The sequence below is a fragment of the Melospiza georgiana genome, chromosome 7, assembly GCF_028018845.1.
Source record: "Melospiza georgiana isolate bMelGeo1 chromosome 7, bMelGeo1.pri, whole genome shotgun sequence".
Lineage (NCBI taxonomy): Eukaryota > Metazoa > Chordata > Aves > Passeriformes > Passerellidae > Melospiza > Melospiza georgiana.
The window spans coordinates 34,325,932-34,345,152 of record NC_080436.1 but is presented as its reverse complement, the minus strand read 5'-3'; the positions used below and the strand labels follow the sequence as shown (position 1 = coordinate 34,345,152).

At 41.3% G+C, this 19,221-nt stretch overlaps 2 protein-coding genes across 6 annotated transcripts in view; one reads left to right on the top strand and one right to left on the bottom strand.

Annotated features, from left to right (window-relative positions):
- Window positions 1-19,221, bottom strand: part of ACMSD (aminocarboxymuconate semialdehyde decarboxylase) — a 39,568-nt gene that overhangs the window by 20,090 nt on the left and 257 nt on the right. For 2 of the 5 annotated variants that reach the window (XM_058027839.1, XM_058027841.1), the window contains exons 2-3: window positions 16,603-16,673; window positions 13,425-13,480 (exon numbers count right to left, since the gene is read on the bottom strand). In XM_058027839.1, the coding sequence (XP_057883822.1) occupies window positions 13,425-13,480; window positions 16,603-16,615 (69 nt within the window). In that variant the 5' untranslated portion in view covers window positions 16,616-16,673. Of the gene's footprint in view, window positions 1-894; window positions 1,104-13,424; window positions 13,481-16,602; window positions 16,674-18,030; window positions 18,127-18,714; window positions 18,791-19,221 lie in introns of those variants that run through there. The other 3 variants (XM_058027837.1, XM_058027838.1, XM_058027840.1) reach the window with 3 other exon arrangements.
- The window catches only part of TMEM163 (transmembrane protein 163), an 87,526-nt gene continuing 86,544 nt past the window's right edge, over window positions 18,240-19,221 (top strand). Inside the window, exon 1 of the mRNA XM_058027842.1 lies at window positions 18,240-18,604. Within this exon, the coding sequence (XP_057883825.1) occupies window positions 18,451-18,604 (154 nt within the window). The 5' untranslated portion in view covers window positions 18,240-18,450. The remainder of the gene's footprint in view (window positions 18,605-19,221) is intronic.

Genomic DNA, 19,221 nt, shown 5'->3' with positions numbered 1-19,221 from the left:
ATGTTTTCAATGCCAGGCTTTCTCATGACTTTTTTTTTTTTCTAATATGCTGTTTACATTTCCCAGCTGCTCTCTCCCTAATATTGACTGAAACTGGACTGCTTACAATCACAGCAATGCAGAGCTAATAGATATGAAATCCTTTCAGATTGATTACATTAAACCTAAATGACATTTTTCATTCTAAAATGCATTCAGGATCATGAAAAAACATTGTGGACAAGAATAAATTTATGACACTGAATAATAACAACAACAATAACAACAACAACAACAACAAGTTAACAGAAATTCACTTATAGCTTCAGTGCTCTGACAACTGAGATTTGCTGTTTTAAATACAACAGGCTACTGCTTTCCAGTAACTGAAAAAAGAACAGATATTAGTAAAATTATCATGATCAATTAGCTGTACTTAGAGTGACCCCACTCCCACTGAAGTTAATGATTTCATGCCTGTGGGTATAATGATGTGAATAAATTTGTCTTAGTTAACATTAATTTTGTCTAATATTTGATTATTTATTTTATTTAAAACAAAAGTGAACACCATTTAGGAATGGAACAGAACAGCTCTATTTTTATCAAGAAAGTGGAATTTATACCTTATTATCCAAAAATTTTGTGTCTCAAAAAACTCAAGGAAAACTTTAAGAATTGCTTCAGAATAAATAAAAAATGGGGAACAGATCCCAGTTTTACATGTTCTTCTGACTGGAGTCTTTTCAAAGTAGTGAAATACAAATATTTTAGAGTTGGAAAAATATCCCAAATTAGACAAAAACATAGATATATTTACCCCCAGAACCCTTCATTCATTTATTCTTTCAAAAATCACATCGGTAGAAATGGCTGCTGATAACCTAAGGCACTGAATATCTAAACTCTGATTACCTTCTTCAGGTCGGGCCATTCCTTAGGTAGAATGTGGCTATGAATATCAATTTTCATTTTTGACGTGCCAGGGGAGAAATTCTCCTCCAGTGCTGAAGTTTTTTTGTGTGTCAGTGCTGCTACCCCTGCTGCCCCTGGGTCACAGGCTGTCCCTTTGGCTGCTGCCCAGATCCACCTGCTGTCCTATCAGGAGAATGGCATACAGTGGCCAACCAGGGAGCCTCATTCCAGAGGAGTGGCTCTTCAAAAGAACAAAGAGTTTGAGCAGAAAGTCCCCAGGGCAAAGGGAAAGTACTTGAGCAGCTGACCGAGGGCAAAGGGAAAATATTTGTTTATATCGGCACTATGAGGGGATTTATTTTACACAGCATCTACAATGTCAAAAATAAGTCAATAAAATTGAGTTAGTATAAATGTATTAAGCATGCTGACTTGAATTTCCTCCTTTCTCCCTCTTAGGTTGTAAAACTATTTGTAGAGGGCATATAATATACCCTTGGAAGAATCACACATCCTCATCTATTCTCTATTTTTCTTGCATTTTCTTTAAAGTTATGTTAAACCCCCTCCAAAATATTGAATTTTAGCCAAATCTATGCTCTGCATTTTATATTCCCCCTCCTCATCATTGGTTCACTCAGGATATTTACACAAGCTACTGCATAATGGTGCTTACAGCCTCTCAAGATGCCTCAAATATACAGGAATACATAGATGTATCTCAAATATACCAGCTTCTGCATCCTAAGTTAAGCTTAACTGGAGCTATTTCAGATTTCCTGTGAAACTACATCTCATCTTTTGCCCTTTACTCAATTTAGAATTACACTTTGCTTAAGATACCCTTGCTCTTTATTTGCGCTGTATTTTTGTCTGTAATTTATTCCCCCTGTAGTTTTATTTCAGTATATGTTACTCACACACCGTCCTCTTGTGAGTGTTTGTTAACCATTCCCTGATTATTTTTTTTTTAGTGAAAAATGCTGATTTTCTTTCCCCAAACCCAAATGCTGTTGTGAATCTTGCAACTTGAAATCAAGCATCTTGAAAAACAAGCAACTCGGCCCATTTTGTTTTATCCTTTTCCTGACCTCTGTGTTTTATTTGTGCTTGAAAAAAACCTCAGACTCTTGCATTTCCCTGCTTGCTCACTCATTAAACAAGTCTGCTTTGGATTTGGTTAGATAACTTTCATAGGAGTTATTTTTCAAATCAGCTTCTTGTGACAGGGTTGGTTGGTCGGTTGGTTTGTTGGTTGGTTGGTTGGTTTGTTGGTTTGTTGGTTTGTTTGTTGGTTGGTCGGTTGGTTTGTTGGTTGGTTGGTTGGTTGGTTGGTTGGTTGGTTGGTTGGTTGGTTGGTTGGTCGGTCGGTCGGTTGGTTGGTTGGTCGGTCGGTTGGTTGGTTGGTTGGTTGGTCAGTTAGTTGGTTGGTTGGTTGGTTGGTTGATCTTGTACTTCTCTGCAGCACGAGGTCACTGAATGTTCCAAAGAAATAGGAAGCAGCACTTTTGGGAAGGTATTCCCTAAATGAAGCAAGACAGCCAACAATTTGCTTTAACAGATCAAAACCCTGTGATGGAAAATAGCAATTATTTCTGTCTCAAACCCAACTCAATCTGTCCATGGCCAGGCTGCCAGGTTAAGCAGCAAATTGTCTCTCTTGCCCCCAGGTGTGACAGCCAGGCTGTGTGATGTGGCACTGCAGTGTGAGCCTGTTGACAGCAGAGCTCCTGCATGGACTACAGCTGACAGAAGAAAGAAGTATTGATTCAGCTCTGGGAGCTCTGTATCCTTATGGGAGGCAAACACTTAAAGTGAGACATCTCCAATGAAGAGATGTCTGCAAGACAATGCCCTGCTTGAGCACAGAAAGCAGAGAGGGAGAGGGGCACGGAGAGATTTGTGCACCTGAATAGTCCAAAACACCAAGAGTCTTCAGTCACCAAAGCTGCAGGATTCCATGCAGAGCTCAGCTGCGTTTCTTCAACACTGAGCTTAATTTTCCTCAGCTCTAAAAAAAGCTGTAGTTGTTAGTTACTGCTCCCAAGACACAGTTTAGCTTGCAAACACTGTAGTACTCCCACGCTGCATTTCATTTGTCAAAACACATCATCTGGAAGCCACACCAGTTGAAGGTAAATTGAGTGTCCATGCCACTTGGTCAGAGGGCAGTGAGACATCTGTCTGTATCCAGCATGAGCCATTGGGCCAGCAGCAGAGAGACCTTCACTGGCTGGGAACAAAAAGCTCTTGAGATACTCAGGCACCAAATGTACTCTGAACTGGAAAACATGACTAACAACTCCTCCAAGGACAATCCAGCTAGAGGCTGTTCAGCCAAGGCTGATTTCAGACACACACAAAAGCCTAGCAGATCTACAGGGTTTCATTTCACTGCAGGGACTGGCACTAAAGGGAAAGTGGTGTTAATTGGAGGGCAGTAAGTGCTCTTTTCTGAAGATATTTAGCTGCTTTTCTGAAACAAGTGCAGAATCTGAGATTTGGAGTCTTCAGGATGGAAATTTGGTGTTATGTTCTGGCTTTGCTGGTCGGGGTGAAAAGTGTTTCTTTGTGTCAGTGGGAAAACCCTGACATCTTCAAAGGAGGCTGCACCAACAAACACTGGAGAGCCCTGCAGAGAGCTCTGCCACGTCCATGCTCCAAGGCAGCCCGTTTTCAATTAGGCTGAACAAAGACACAAAGAGGCAAATTCAGGATGCTGATCTCAGAAAGGGCTAAAGCACTCGTGCCAGTTTTTTATACCTTCCATTTTGCCTGCTCCTCTCTGGCTCCTGTTCTTGGGCGTGCACATTTGGTTGTGCAAATTGGCTGTTTCACAGACGTGCACAGCTACAGAAAAACAAGGAGAAAACTCTTTGTGCTTGGTAGCTCAGATGAAGTACTTAAAGAATACGTTCTTTCCAAATGAAATAAATGTTGAGCAGCACACTTATATTGGTTGCTTAGCAACAGGTTATCCTTTGGCTGTGCTGGGGACTGCACGGGTCCTCTGAGACTGCCATCACAGACCTGCTTGGAAATGTCAGGTTTGGAAAGGATGCAAAAGTCAGTAATTCTATTTTTTTTTTCCTGTGGTATCAAATAATTAAACCTCTCCTATTAAATTAGAACTTAAACGTCTTCTGGGACTCTAAAGCACACAGACTTCAGTGGGAGAGGTGTGGTCTGAGTTCTGCAGGGAAGAGCAACAATGGTTATGGTTTCCCTCCTAATGAGGAATTGCATTATGCAGTTCCCATGCAGCACTTTCCATGTGAAGCTCTCAAGTGCTATTTTTCTCAAGAAAACATTATTTCACCTAGCACAGCTACACCAGGAGGACATATCCAGGTACAGCTACACCAGTAGAGTCCTTAACCAAGATGTATCCTGGAGAATGAGTGGTATTATGATTCCCTGTTCTCCAGTGCAATAAAACAAACACTCCAGTGGCTGCCTAAGCTCCTGGTGGCTCACAGAGACAGCTGGACTGCAATGCCAGGGTTTTCTCTATGCACATTCACAGAGACAACTGGAAAGGCACACACACCTCCAACCCACAGCCAGCTAAAGCAGCTCACGGTGGCAGCAGTGCAGGTGTGCTCATCGTTAAATCCTGAAGGGCAGCAGATTTTTCTCTTTGTTATTAAAAAGCCTTTGCAGACACAAAGAGCTGTGAGAGCCTCTGTTTACACAGACATCAGAGCTGCTGCTGCTGCTGCTCTGTGTCCTGAGCCCATTTAGCCCTGCAGAGCTTTGGGGCTTTTTAGCTCAGGTGTGGCACTGTCCTGGTGCCCCTCTGATGCTTCCAAGGTCTCAGCTATTAACTCTGCACAGTGAAGCCCCACCAAGCTCAGGGTGATGCTCTCCGGGTGGGGACAGCTGCCACAGCCTTTTTGTGTCACTAAAATTTGTAATGTAAAGGTGTCCAAGGTTGCTGATGCCTTTGGCAGCACCGCTCTGTGACCACCATCCTGCAAGGGTTCTGATGAATCACACAGTGGTGAAAGCAAACACTGTCCTCTGCCAAATTCCTGACCATTACCGTGTTCTCTGTACCCAAGTGAAGCCATTAAAAATTCCTTATTGCTAGAAAATATTACATAGCTGAAATTCAACTGCCATTCTAAAAGAATAAAAGAAAATTATATGGCTAACCTTCAAATAACATAATTATTTTCTTTATACGCTACACTTGCAATCCTGCAATTTACACTTACCATGCATTTATCCTGCATAGAGATATTCTACAAAAAGTGTAAATTAAATAGATATTTTCTGAAGTGTTAGGTTTAAAAAATATAACTTTATTTTTTTTCCCTGTGATTAGACTCAAGCAAATAAAAAATACTCTATTTAAGCATGAACCAGGCCAAGGTTCACTCCTGGGCAATGACAGCAGCCAGACAGATACCAGCAGCATAAACATGGGCCAGAAAGAACAGATGGAATGAAGCTTACAGATACCAAAAAATCATAATTTTCAAGTTAATACCCCATGGTAACATCTGAAATAGTTTCAATTATTTTGAAGGCTGGTGCCTAAAACAAGTAATAACTCCTGCTGTATGTTGTCCCAACAACTTTTTTCCTGTTTGCTAGATAGCCAAATCCTCATTTTTCCCTCTTTGCAGAGGCCTCTCTGTGGCACCCTTTGGGCATATCTGAGTTCTGGGGACAAGGAGAGGATTCTCAGAGCTTTCACTGCTTCAGAGAGGAGCTGAGTGCCAAAGCACACACCTCTCCAGCTCTGCAGGTGTTTTCAATGTAAATGTTTGGGGTTTTGTGCTGCAGCTACATTTATTCATTAATCTGGAGGGGGGAGTTTGGCAGGGAATTCCTCCCCAGAACATTTCTGGAGCCTGCTTTCACTAGCTGAGTCCAGCTACAAACAGGCAGGTAAAACTGCCTTTTGGGTTTTTTTTATTCTGACATTAGGAATTTAATAACACCCTCTGAGGATGAGCCACCTTCTTCAATTTCTAAAATAGATCCACGACTTCCTGGCTGTGTTTAAATGTGCTTTGCTAATTTGCTTGGTTTTGTTTTTTCTTTATTTGCTAAAAAAGATTAAGAAATTGGCACTTTCGTGCTCACAACTACAGCCAGGACTGTATTGCAGATGCACCAAAACATCTGTGTTAATTTCTGTGTGTGAAGATCAGAAGAAAAGCTGCTCCTAAATAAGATATGTTTTCCCCTTCAGGATGTTGCTACTCATCTCCACACAATGTTTCATTTAAACTTTTTAACAACTGAAAAAAAAAATTCAGGTGTTTTAGAAGAGCTCTATGTTAATTAATAATTTCAGGCCCAACAGAAAGACCCCATAAGTCACCAGGAAACCCAGTTGTTACTGCAGAGATCAATCAAGTGGAGATTCAAAAAGCAATTTGGAAAGACAGACCTGGAAAGACAGACCCATTTAAATGAGGAATCACAGGTAAATGAGTTGAGTAATTAAACACCAGAGTGCTGCTTTTGGACTCTGTGTGATGGCTCGTGCCAGCTTGGTGCCTCCAAAGCAAGATGTGCGTTATAAATCAGGAATTTAAAATGCTGTTGGTGCAGCTCCCTGTGAGTGCTGCAGGCTGCAGGAGCACAAGCAGAGGCTGCAGAGCTCCCAGAGAGCACAAATCTCCCATTGATGGCCCTGGGGTGTGACCCAGGCTGGCCCTCCCTGCTCCCTCTGCAATGTCACAGCAGGACTGGGGAGAGCTGAGCACGCTGCTGATTTATAATCAAAGTTTTACACATTCGTATCATGCACTGTCTGGGGAATGGGTGCTTTAAAATCCCTTTGTCTCGAGTAATTCAGCTTTTTCAGGAACAGAAATGCCTCCAAATATCCGTTTTTCTAACATGCTTGCTTGTCTCTGCTGTATGTTATGGAACAACTGGGTGTATTGAAATCCCTTGGGGCACAACCATTAGGATCCCAATGCAGAATGCACGCTTCAAATGCCAGGATTGGGATGGTGCTTCTCACTGAGTGTTCACCATTGGCTAAATAATAAAGGAAATTTCTGTCACTAACCTTTCCATATGAAAATCTGGTAACTAGCAATACGATTTCATACCATTTGTGAAACTCTCAAGTTTTGGATCCTATTAATGAAATACATGTGTTTATTAAAATTAATCAATAATACAATTAATGTATTATTATATTAATAGGCATTAACATGGTTAATGCCTATTGTTTTATAATATTACTAACCAACTAAAATCTACATTCAATCTCTTCATCTCAAGTGACAAGAGGAAAACAGTTGCTCTAGTTCAATGGATCCATATCTTAGTTCCTATTTGCAGTTTGTAGGTACTGAAACAATTTGGTTGAAGGCAGATCTCATGAGGTTTTTTATAGAAGTGTTGCAAAAGGGTTGAATCCCATCACCCATCACAGGCAAACACAAACCATAAGCACTTCTGTGTCAAGGAATCACACATTGCATTATCTACACCCATGCACTGCACAGGACAATTAAATTCATAGTTTATCAAACCTTAGGGTATAGCATGAGTAAAATAAAGTTTTAAACAGAAAACACAAACAGTTTAACAGCCTGAGTTCATGGCAATCTTTTGGTAAGTTTCTCCAGGTGGCATCAATCTGTCCTCTTCACAAAAACCAATTTAGAAACAAGCACAAGTTCTACTTTTCTATTATGTGTTCCAACAGCATGAGGATTTAAAAGACCTTTTTAATACTAAGCTAATATTTACTTGATTTCTTGTCCTTGGATACTTTTCCATTATTGGCCCAGGCTATCTGAACTGGTTCATCCAGCTCATACTCTACACCTCTCTTGCAGAAAAATGTTGCAATACTGGATTGTCCCTTTCCAGCCTGGAGCCTCTTACATTCTACATGAAGAATAAAGAAAAAAACCCAGCTCAGAATACAGAATACAGATATGTGGATAACACATATCTGATCAGTTCTGTTGAAGGTGTGGGACTTCTGCTCCACCTCAGATGGACCTTCACTGGTCAGGACCTGAGGTTCTAGAAGCCTCACTTTTGAGCACCACGTAATTTTATAAAGGAGTTGCTAATAGCTCATCTGGGTGGAGGAAACAGCAGCATCTCTATATTTAAACTTGAAGTGATAAATTATTCTGATTACCTATCCTGAATTAGCTACTAAATAAAAAAAAAGCTCATGTGGGGCTCTTTATTTAAGAACAATTTTCAGCACTGCAGCTTTGCTTAGGACACCTCCCATCACTTCAGCTGGAGCCATGCAGCCAGAAAGGAAGCAATCTGCAGCACTGAAGTCACTCTTTAAATGTTAAATGCAGAAATGGTTGGGCAGGTTTTATTCTAAAAAGCACATTGCACACATGATCAGATATTGTTGCCATGGCTGACTTCCTTTATTGCTTTGAGTAAATCCATATTTGATGCATTAAGGATGGATTGGGTTGCTGTTGGGTAGAAGTAGGTCAAGTGATTTTTAAGCCACAGTTCTAAGCATAGACTAAGAGCAAACACAATAGATATTTTCTTATTTTTTAAATCTTTAGCATGTGCAATTATAGTCAACCTATTATTAACTTGCACTTAATGCATAATTCCATCTAGTGGGAAAATCAACAGGTTTAGATGCAACAAGTCTGGATATCCCATGCAGTTTCAATCTAATTAGTGTTGCAACGACTGGACAGGTTTAATATGGAAATAAGTTTAAAGCAAAAGAACCTCCACAAAAACAAATCTTTACAGATGATGATTAAGGTCTCTTCCAACTCAAATTGTTCCATGACTCCATGAAAATTTAAATATCTTCCAAAGATGTTTTGTCCTCAAAGTTAAGATAAGCATACAATTTCAGTGAACTTCTATTTAAAGTGATTATGGGATGTGAAACAGACCTCGGTAGCTTCTTGATTTTATTTCCTGATTAAATTTCATGTAGAGATTGAATTTTTGGTAAACACAATTACACAAACTTCAGCCTGATAAAGGAGGCAATTTAAAGTTTACTGATACATCAGCCAGAACAACCTGTAATTCTGGAGAGTTTCACAATTAATGATCTTTATAAGCATAAGGTCACTTTTCTGTACCCATAAATAAAAAAGGAAACAAAGTGACCAGAATTCAAAGTTATATAAGGTGAGGGCAATAGACTTATCTAAAAGAGAGAGTAGAAGAAGGGGCTTAGATAGACTATCAGATAAGTAATGTACTCCATTGAGAGCCCTTCTAAAATCAACAGTAAAGCAACAACCCAAGAGGAGTAATTCATCAGGATTTTATCCCTCAGGAAAACATAGCACTTATCCTTTATTGGTAAATTAACCTGCTCTTAGGCTGGAATTATCCCTTTCTCTAAACCTCTGCACATTTTGTGTCTACCTGCTTTGATATGACTTTATTCATCAGTTACAAGGTAAAACCTTACAGCAGCATAATCCCTGATTATATTGTCGAAATCAAAGAACTTTGGGCCTGAAGGACCCTGTGGAGATCATTGAGTCCAACCATTTTCTCTGGGAAAGACCATAAGCATCACTATCCCAGGTCAGCTGTGTGGCTTTTGTGGTAGCTGAACTTAGAAATCCTCCAAGGGACAAATTTCCACCCCCTCTCTCAGTAACCTCTTCTGGTGATGTACCAACATCATAGTGAAGAACATTTTCCTAATGTCCCATCTGAACCTCTCATGACACAGTTTGTGACTGGCTCAGGCCATTCATTCTCATTCTGTCTCTTCAATTTTGAAAAGGGAGAAGAACAAACAATTCTATCGTAGTGGTAAAAGAGATTTTGCACAGCAGAATTACGGAGAAAAAATTATCTTATTAAAAAGTTGAATGTATCCCCCCAAATTCTCAGCCTGCAAGTAAGGCTCAAACGAGTAAGCCAAGAAAGAGCCATCCAGATCAAAGTTAGAGCAGTGTAAGTTAAGAAACATGAACAAAAAAGCCAGATCTATCTTATAACTAAGTAATAACTATACCCAAACTCCAATAATCTCTTGCAATTATTGTCTGGTGCAAGAAGTGTGCTCAGCTGCAGAAAGTGTGCTCCTTTTGCACATGAAATGTGCAGTGGGTCTGTGTGAGTGTTTTGGGGCTGTCACTGCCACAGTGAGGCCTTTATCTGCTTCATGTGTCTGTGTTACAATATTGGTCCACTTGTTAAAAGTCCAACTAATTAAAAAACACATCACCTTGCCTCCGTTAGCTGGATTTCAGACTTTATAGGAAGAATCTTTTTTTCTTGTGACACACACAAAAAATCCTGCCTGACCCAAATATGGCTTGTGGTTGACTCAACCTGAAAAGTCACTTTGTGATGCATCTCCTGCTAACAAATTATAAATGGGTATCCTAAATGTGACAAAGCCAAGACATGTGAAATGAAGACACTTTGGTACAAAGATAGGACAAAGTCTGTGGGCAGCCTTTTAATTAAAGAAAAAAGTGAAGAAAACAGGTACTTTTGGAGACACAAATACAGAAGTCAGGAAGACTGTACACCCAGCTACACTTTCTGAGCATATTATTTGGAAATTAATTAAACCAGTTGGTTTAATGAAACTTATTATTTCTATTAACAGATATTGCCTCTGTTTGCCTAAATATATAAATACCATCCATTTGTATAGCCCAGTATCAGCTGTGCTAGTCAGTGGATAGGGCAAAATATAATCAAACCATATCAGTCAATAAAATAGAAGAATATGAAAATTAAGTGAAACTTCTGTGGGTATTAAGGCATCCCTGCACCCAAATACCAAAGTATCAATAGTCTTGATGATGGAGAGGGAGCTGCCTGCATTACTCTGTGGCTGCCTGTCCCTTGATAACTTTTAGACCTCATCAAAAGCTTTAGACAGAATCTGAAAGAGACAGAAATTGACTTTCATCATAGTCTGATCAAATTATATGACTGATATTGTCATCTTTCTTTTTTATTGCAGGACAATTTTATTGCAGCAGAGGTTCAAAATTTCACTGATATTTTGAGCTTCAAACTTCAATTGCATTTAAATTTTAATTTTACTGGTTGTTTAAGAAGGCATTTGTAGGTGGATTTAAAAATCTTCATTCTATAGAGAAAAGTTCTTCAGTTTCCTAAAGATGCTTCTCACCCCTGTAAAACTGGGAAATGCACAACTCTATCACTGCTAATATAAATGCTTTATTAGGGTTATTAACCAATGAATGTTTTATTTGGGTTATTAACCAACTACCTTATCCATCTTCCATAAATCCAGATCTGACAGAGTTCACTATGGATAGACAAATGTCAATATTCACAGTGTATTTCCCCATGCAAGACCAATAGACATCCATTGCTTTTCCTACTGCTGCACACAGAGAAGGGCCTGGCTTTTGGGTTCAGAATTTGGGGTTGAATTCCACTAAAAAATGGCCTCCATTTCTTCTTACAAGAAGTACAACATGAATTATGTGCTTCACTCTTTAGGAGGATGAGAAACAATCAATATACTGAGAAAATAAAGAATGCAGAAATCTATTATCACTCTCCTGTAGGTTGTTGACAATATTTCTGCCTCTTCCAAAAAATTAATATCTAGAGAATCTAATTATTTTACCTACAGCATCTCCCTTCATTAAAATTAAGTATTCAAACCCAAATTATATGTCAGGACTCAGGAAACTAATTTCATTTCCTCCAGGAAAAAAAGCAACCAGAAACAAAATCAAACAGGCAAAAACCATTAAGTGGGTAACAGATTCCTCTAGGTATTAGAAATTTTATGTCCATCAAGCAGAGTTTGATTTAAAGTGTCAAACATCTGCTTGAGAAGGTGTCAAAAAGCCCCCAAAACTTGCACACAGAGAAATGTGAATGCTTTTCTGGCTATGAAGAACATGTTTTACAAAATATTAATTTTGGCAGAGGCTATCAGGCTTTTTCAACACTCTTTATAGTTACCCTTGCTAAATACTCAGGTGGGAATGTGCAGATCCCCAGCAACAATTCATTTGACACCAGAAAAGGATAAAATACTCTTCAATAAAATGCGGAAATATTATCATCTCATAGAGTTTATCAAACAACTTAGAGCAAAAGTGAGCTGTGGAGTACTTACTCAAGAGCAATGAAGAAGCAATCTAAGAGGAGTGGAAAGGAAATTCCCTCAAACACTCACACAGGGTCTTTTGATAAAGATGAAAATACAGCAATAAAAAGAAATTGTGTTGCTGATGACACAAGGAATAACACACCAAATCAAATCACAAATTAGAGCTTAAAATATGAGAAAAGATGTGAATTGGGCACTATTCCTCATAAAACCTATTTTTTTTTCTTTTTCTGTCTTTTCTGATACAGGCGTTAGCACTGTGTCAGAAAAGACATAAAAAGAAACACTTTTTATGATAAGTCTACTGCCTTTACCTTACCTTCAAAGTAGGGATTGCCACTCTTAATTTTCTTCATTTTTTAAATGCACAGGATAAAATTTATAAACTATAAATATTTCATACATGCAAGGGGGGAATCTGAGTATGAAGTAAATGTCTACCTACCTTTTCATGCAGCCTTTTTTAACAAAACCTGGGTCTGGCATGTTGGGAAAAGGGGCTCAATGGACTGGAGCATCAGGAGGAATGCACTCAGCAAAAGTGACTCAATCTATTTGTGATAAAAAGAATGTTTTGTGATTTCTGTAGTTCACTTATCTCATGTTTAATCATATGAACTTAATGGAAAAATGTGTATAAATTTTCAAAATGAATGGGAGAATACTTGAACTTATGTAAATACGCTGGAAGTGTCTGGTTGTTAAAATGCTTTAGGATGGGAATTATCATCAAGTAAGTATAAGCAATTGAATAAGTTTATTACAAAATTATATTATTTTTCTTCCTAGGAACTTCCTAGCTTTTTTGTTTCTTTTCTTTGATGCAAAAATCAAACATCAGCTGCTTAAAGTCACATCATCCAATAGGCTATGGCTAGTCTCATTGGGAATAAGATCTCTCTACATGGTGTGGAAAAAAGTAAAAAAGAGGAAGATTATGACTTAAGTAACAGGTTGTTACCTCTTGAAAATGAATTTTCTCTTCTATTTATCTTCAATACTTGTGAATATTAACAATGAAATAAAACCACTGTCAAATAAGCCAGTTTTATTCAGTTATACAAAACCTGGAAACAAGAGGTCTGCAGTGGTATAAAGAAACAACATTGTTTGGAATAGACACATTTAGTCTTGCTTAACTGCAGAATATTTCTCTGAACAAAATAATGAGATTAGTTTTTATGGTTTCCCATATTTACACAGCAGTTTTGTCTTGAATTAAGAACGACTCTTAAAATAGTTTGAAAATGCTCACTGTCAAGAATCTTTTCCAAGATTTTCTGCTCATTTTTCAGACATATTTTGCAGCCTCTGCTTTTATTCCCCCTTTGTTGCCACAATGGAATCTATCAGTGCTTGTGGCTCGTGCTGGCTGTGGCATTTTTTGCAAATATGATCCTGCAACAGCATTGTATAGGGAAAGGGTAGGTGCTTATGTGAGGTCTCATCAATTACTCACCAAGGTCACTGCATGCTGCATTCTCTGGGAATCATATTGTGGGCACTCTTCACAGCCTGAAGGAAAAGGCACTGAATTATCATATTCTTTTGCCAAAATAACATTCTGATTACTTTTGACCCAAAGTTAATATTCAGTCTAAAAATACCAAGAAGAGAGACAATTTCAATTTAAACTCTATTTAACCCAGTGCAAGAGAAAAACACTGAACCACTGACATACATTGGATAATAATTTAAGCAAGCTTAAGTAGTGTACTGTTGTGTACCAACACCAACATTATTTTTAGTTTAAAATTATGAAAACAAGGTGACTAATACTAGGCTGAGAGGTATCCAGACCAGGTTAAAAGAACCTGGTGGTCTGATCCTATTGAGCACTGAAAATGCTGTGGGGCTACAGGTGAGCTACAGAACAAGAGCAAGATCTGTGTCTGCTTCCCAATAAACCAGCAAAAAACCAAAGAGTTAAAAAACATCCTACAGTGTGCAGCCTAACTTGTTTGTAGAAGAAAATTGTAGGAGAAAAGAAGGCTATGGCAGCCAACGTTGCACAGAATGGTTGAGGGACTATTAAAGGAAGTGATAAATTTGTGGAAAAAAAAAGTGAAATACAGAATCTAGAGGTTTTCATCACTAAACAGACATAAATCATCTAATCATTAGAGAAGGACATGTCTAAATGATCTCAAGTATCTTATCACCTCATCCACAGAGAGACATGAATAGGGAGCTGTAGTGCAAAATTACTGAGCTCTTAACACCACAAACACTTATGGAAGGTGCTGCCTTTTGGAATACCAGGATAACTCAGTTTCAGACTTTGTCCTAGAGGAGTGACAGTGAAGATGAGCTATAGTGATGACCTTTATGAGACTGATGGGCATCTTTAGAGCTGGATTGGTTCTTAGTTTTGTTTGAGATATGTCCCTGCAGCCCTGCTCCTGCTGTAGGGCCATGAAAGGCATATTGATCCAGTAAGAAGTGAGAATTTTCTTTTGACTCTCAGCCATGAAATGTCTGATAGACCAAACTAATAAACCACCCTGGCTGACACTTGCACTTCCTGCAATACAATGCCACTGACAAACACAGAATTTTGCTGCCAAAATTTGTGTTTAGTGCATGTGTGAAATGGTGTGTGGGATTGTCTTGCTCTTAAGCACAATAACAAATAATCACCAGGTCAGCTGACCAGCTCTTTCCAAACCTGAAAGAGTGCTCTTAATTTAAGTGCTGCACTTAAGATGTTGGTCAATATGGAACATGGAAAACCTAACATCAATGAAACCAAGCAAAATTCCTTCTCAGGAACCTTTGAGTGCATCACTGTGTTCTCCTAATTCAAGTGAAAACATTCCAGTCAGTAGTGCTAAAATGAAAAGGAAAACCAGAAATTCAAATCCAATTGACATTCTTCATAGGCAGGGAGGGAAGAAAGGAGAGGAGGGAGGGAGGGAGGGAGGGAGGGAGGGAGGGAGGGAAGGAAGGAAGGAAGGGAAGGAAGGAAGGGAAGGGAAGGAAGGGAAGGAAGGGAAGGAAGGAAGGAAGGAAGGAAGGAAGGAAGGAAGGAAGGAAGGAAGGAAGGAAGGAAGGAAGGAAGGAAGGAAGGAAGGAAGGAAGGAAGGAAGGAAGGAAGGAAGGAAGGAAGGAAGGAAGGAAGGAAGGAAGGAAGGAAGGAAGGAAGGAAGGAAGGAAGGAAGGAAGGAAGGAAGGAAGGAAGGAAGGAAGATAAAAGAGCCACAACCAAAGCAGACCACAGTCAATACAGATAAGGAAGAAGTTTTTTGTGTTGTTGCTGTTTGCTGTGGTGCATGAGACTTCCATCTCATCTGAAATCTTTCTCTGGGAGTCAAAATATTATGAAAATTACAGGCAGCTCCAACTGGGAACAAAGTTCTGCAAATGTGTATTAATCTTGCAGCAGCTACAGCATATTAGGATGGTGTCAGTCTAGTTAGACTGAATCCAGAGAATCCAGAGACTTTTTTTTTTTTTTTAAATTGATTTTGGCTTTCCATTATTCCTATCCACCAATGGGAGGTTTGAGGGACCAAGAAATAAAATCATGTATTAATATGGCTATTAGAGTGAGGCTTTTTATCTTCATTAATTTTGCCTATGGGTTTCATACACAAGATGTCCAACATGGCTGGAAAACAGGATCCATGCCTTTAAAAATCTAGCCCTACATCTTTATCCAATTGAATACACTTTGTGTGAATGTCATGAGAAATAAGAGGCAATTCTGGAAAGCAGCTTCCAGCAGCTCTGATATGACAGTCCTTCTGCTCCTTAGTAGCCAGTTTGTATAGACAATGGAGTGTTCTGAAAGGCCCTTCATTGTGGATCTGCCTAATGTTTTGAATTTGTATTTTCTAAATGCAGTGTATGACCCTTCTCATGCTGTGTTTGAAAGCACTGAAGAGAGTAATTTAAAAGAAACTATAATACTCTTTGCAGGCATCATATTCTTTGCTATGGCCTGAACACTATAGCAATTATACAATTAGAGATAGCTCCAGTCCCTGCCAGACACAGTTTTATGTAAGAACAGCAATTGAGGGCAACTGAAAAAAAAGAGAAAGAAACCCATTAAAGTTTAAAACTTGTGCTTTGGTGTTCCTAGTTCCTATTTTTCTCTAAATCATTTGGAAATGTACCCCTTTGACCTCCTTTTAAAGAACTGGAATTAGGAATCTCCAGGCACTTTCCTCTTGGTTTGATTTCTGGAAGTTCTAAGAATACCAAAATAGCTCAGAGAGACTAAGAGAAAGGAGGTGGTGTTCAAGGAGAGCCACTGGTCAGTTTCTCATTTCTCAAGGAATAAGGGAGTTCTTACTGGAATGGATCAGATATGGATTTATCTCCACAGAAGAGGAGGGATCCTGCAATAACTGCACTGGGGAGCATTGCATCTGTTGCAGCAATTTCAAGGGACCCTTCACGGTTTGTCCTGGCTGTGCTCTGCATGGGATGGTGCCACCAGAGGTTTCTGTGTCCCTGCAAGGTCCCAAAGAGTGGTTGGTCCCCATTCCTTCTCTCTGACCAGGTTACAAAAATGGTTCCACTCATTTAAGGATTCTCACTTTACAGACACATTTTAAGTGAAAGAAACACACCACAATCTATTTTTATGGTAAGCAACAAAAGGTGAGGCTTTTCTACTTTTCATTTACCTCTCTCATGCATACATCCATCTGCTGTAGCATCTTGCAGGTTCTGGGTAACCAGAGCTTAATACAGAGCCCTTAAAAAAAAAAAAAATCAATTTTTAAATACAATTACTAGTTTTCAACCCCTCCCAACTCAGTCCAAACCTCAAAATAACAGTTCCCTCAAAAGGACTCACTTGTGTTAACTTATGCACATGAGAAAAAAACTGTTTTGACATTAATATCAAATAGGTATGTTGTAATTTACCATCTCATGAGGAAAAATCAAGTAATTTTGGCATTGCTTATATTATATTAATGCTGATCCAGCTAGAAGAGCAAGAGCTCTGGGATCACAAAGCAGGGTAGGATAGCTAGGGGCGAAGGTGAAATTTGGGTGAGAGTCATGAAGACTTCAAAAATATTTCATACAGAAGTGTAGTATACTATACAGAAAAAAATCATAACATTAGGTAAAAACACCAATCCCTCACATTACAACAGCCATCTCCACTCCACAAGATTGCCAAAATGCCGATCAATTTCTAAACCAATATTTTATGCCATTTATTTATATTTTACTTATACTTCTTCAAATAATTAATGATTTATTATTATAAATGCAGATTGAAAGATTTAGAAGATTAGTATACAGTTTTAAGAGGCATTTCTTAAAATTAAGACATATTGGTAATCATGTTGCACTGACAATTTTTAGACAGGTATTACTAAACTACTACAAAACTTTTTGCAAGGCTGACATAGCCAAGATTCTGACAGTTCATAAAATCATGTCCCTGTGTTGGCATCAATATTAATTTCCTGCTGGCCTTTCTATACTTGCCAAATTCACTAATTTCTCAAAGGAGAAAGGCAACCTGATCTTCACACAACTTTAATCGGGATTGTAGCCTTATGTATCACCAAAGGACCAGGGCTGCAATGCTTAATTGTCTTTTGATATTTTCCTAGACAAATTTTTCGAGTCAAAAACATGCTGCAGCTTCAAAACATATCTGCCTGCTAGTAAGCATGCAGTTGGGAGACTGTGCCCGCACAAAGAATGCTTTGTTTGTTTGCACCTCTCCATCTAGCCATCAGAAACCAGCACAGACGAGCAAGCAGCCCTGACACAGATTTATCTGTGAAATTTTGCATTTTTAGAAAGCATTGCTGTGCTCTTAAGATTTTAGGGTTTTTTGTCTGTGGTCTTGTGCAGCCCTAGGAAAGGCAGGTGAGCAATCTGAGGAGGCCAGCAAGGGTAACCCATGCTTCAGCATGAGATTGCTCCACGTTCGAGGGCAGTTTTAAGGCAACTCTGAGTGTCACAGACCGGCAGCGCTGCGGGCTCTGAGAGGCGCCTGTGTGGGGCGATTCTGCTCCCATCCCGATAAGGGGCAGAGGCAGGGCGATAACGAGCGCATCCCCGGGCAAGGGGAGCCGTGTCTTTACCTGCGTGAGGGGAGGCGAGGCGGGCAGGGCTCGGGAGCGCTCCGGCACCGACAGCGCCCGGGCAGCGCTTCCCCCCGGGCCTGGCTGCGGGAGGAGGAGGAGAGGAGGAGGAGGAGGAGGCAGAGCTCGCCATGGCGAGGGGAGGCTGAGGAGCTCCCGCTGCCGGGCCCGGCGGGGCGGGGAGGGGACGGGCAGCGCCGGGAGGCGGCACCGCGCTCCACCTGCGCTCTCGCCGCGGGCAGGGATGAGGCGGCCGCGGGCAGCGGCGCTCCCGGAGTTTGTTCGCTGCCCGTCCCCGTCTCCCTGATGCTCTGAGCCGGAGTCTCCTCCTCTCCCCGGGCTCGCACCCGGGCTGGATGCTCCGCTCGCTCCTCGCTTCCCCGCCACAGCCGCCGGCCGCCTCCCGCCGCCCCGCCAGAGATGGAGCCGCCCGCCGCGCCCCTGGACACCACTCCGGACCCCGCCATCGTGCAGCCCCCCGGCGCCAACCCGCCCGGTGCCCCCCGGGAGCAGCAGCAGGAGCAGCTGCGCATCGGGGAGAGCGGGCAGTTCAGCGAGGGGCTGGAGGACAGAGGTGAGCGCCGTCCGTCCGTCCGTCTGTCCGTTCCCCTCCCTCCTGCACGCTGCCCTGCGCTGTGGCGAGCCCCACCACCTCCCCTGAGTCCCGAAGAGCCACATACCCACCCCGACGGCTCCTCCGACACCCTCTCCGCAGCATCCTCTGTCGCTCTCTCCTGGACCCGTACCCTCCCCATGCCGCCGCAGCCGCCCTGCCCGTCCCCTCCCCTCCAGCCCTTCAGCACACACCGGTTCTTGCCCCCCGAACTCCCCCTCCAGCCCGGCTCGCCCACCCCTCATCCCGCCGCTGGCAGCCGCTCGACATCCCCCCCGCGCCGCCCTCGAAGCTCTGCCCCGTTTTAGCTCCCGTGCGAGCGCTCCGCGACAGCTTTGAAGTATTTTTATAAACTCTATTCGTGGCTGCTCGCAGCTCGCCCGGGAGGGAGCTCGCCTGCCTGCCTGCCTGGCTGCGGGCGGCACTCGGCTCCGCAGGCAGCGCCCGGCCCGGGGCGCGGTGCTGGCGGCATCGGCGCTCCCGGAGCTCCCGGCTTTCTCCTCGGAGGCCGCCGAGGTGCCCGAGCCATCGGGGTGGTGGCAGCCGCCCCCCGAGCAGCGGCACAACGCGGCGTTTCT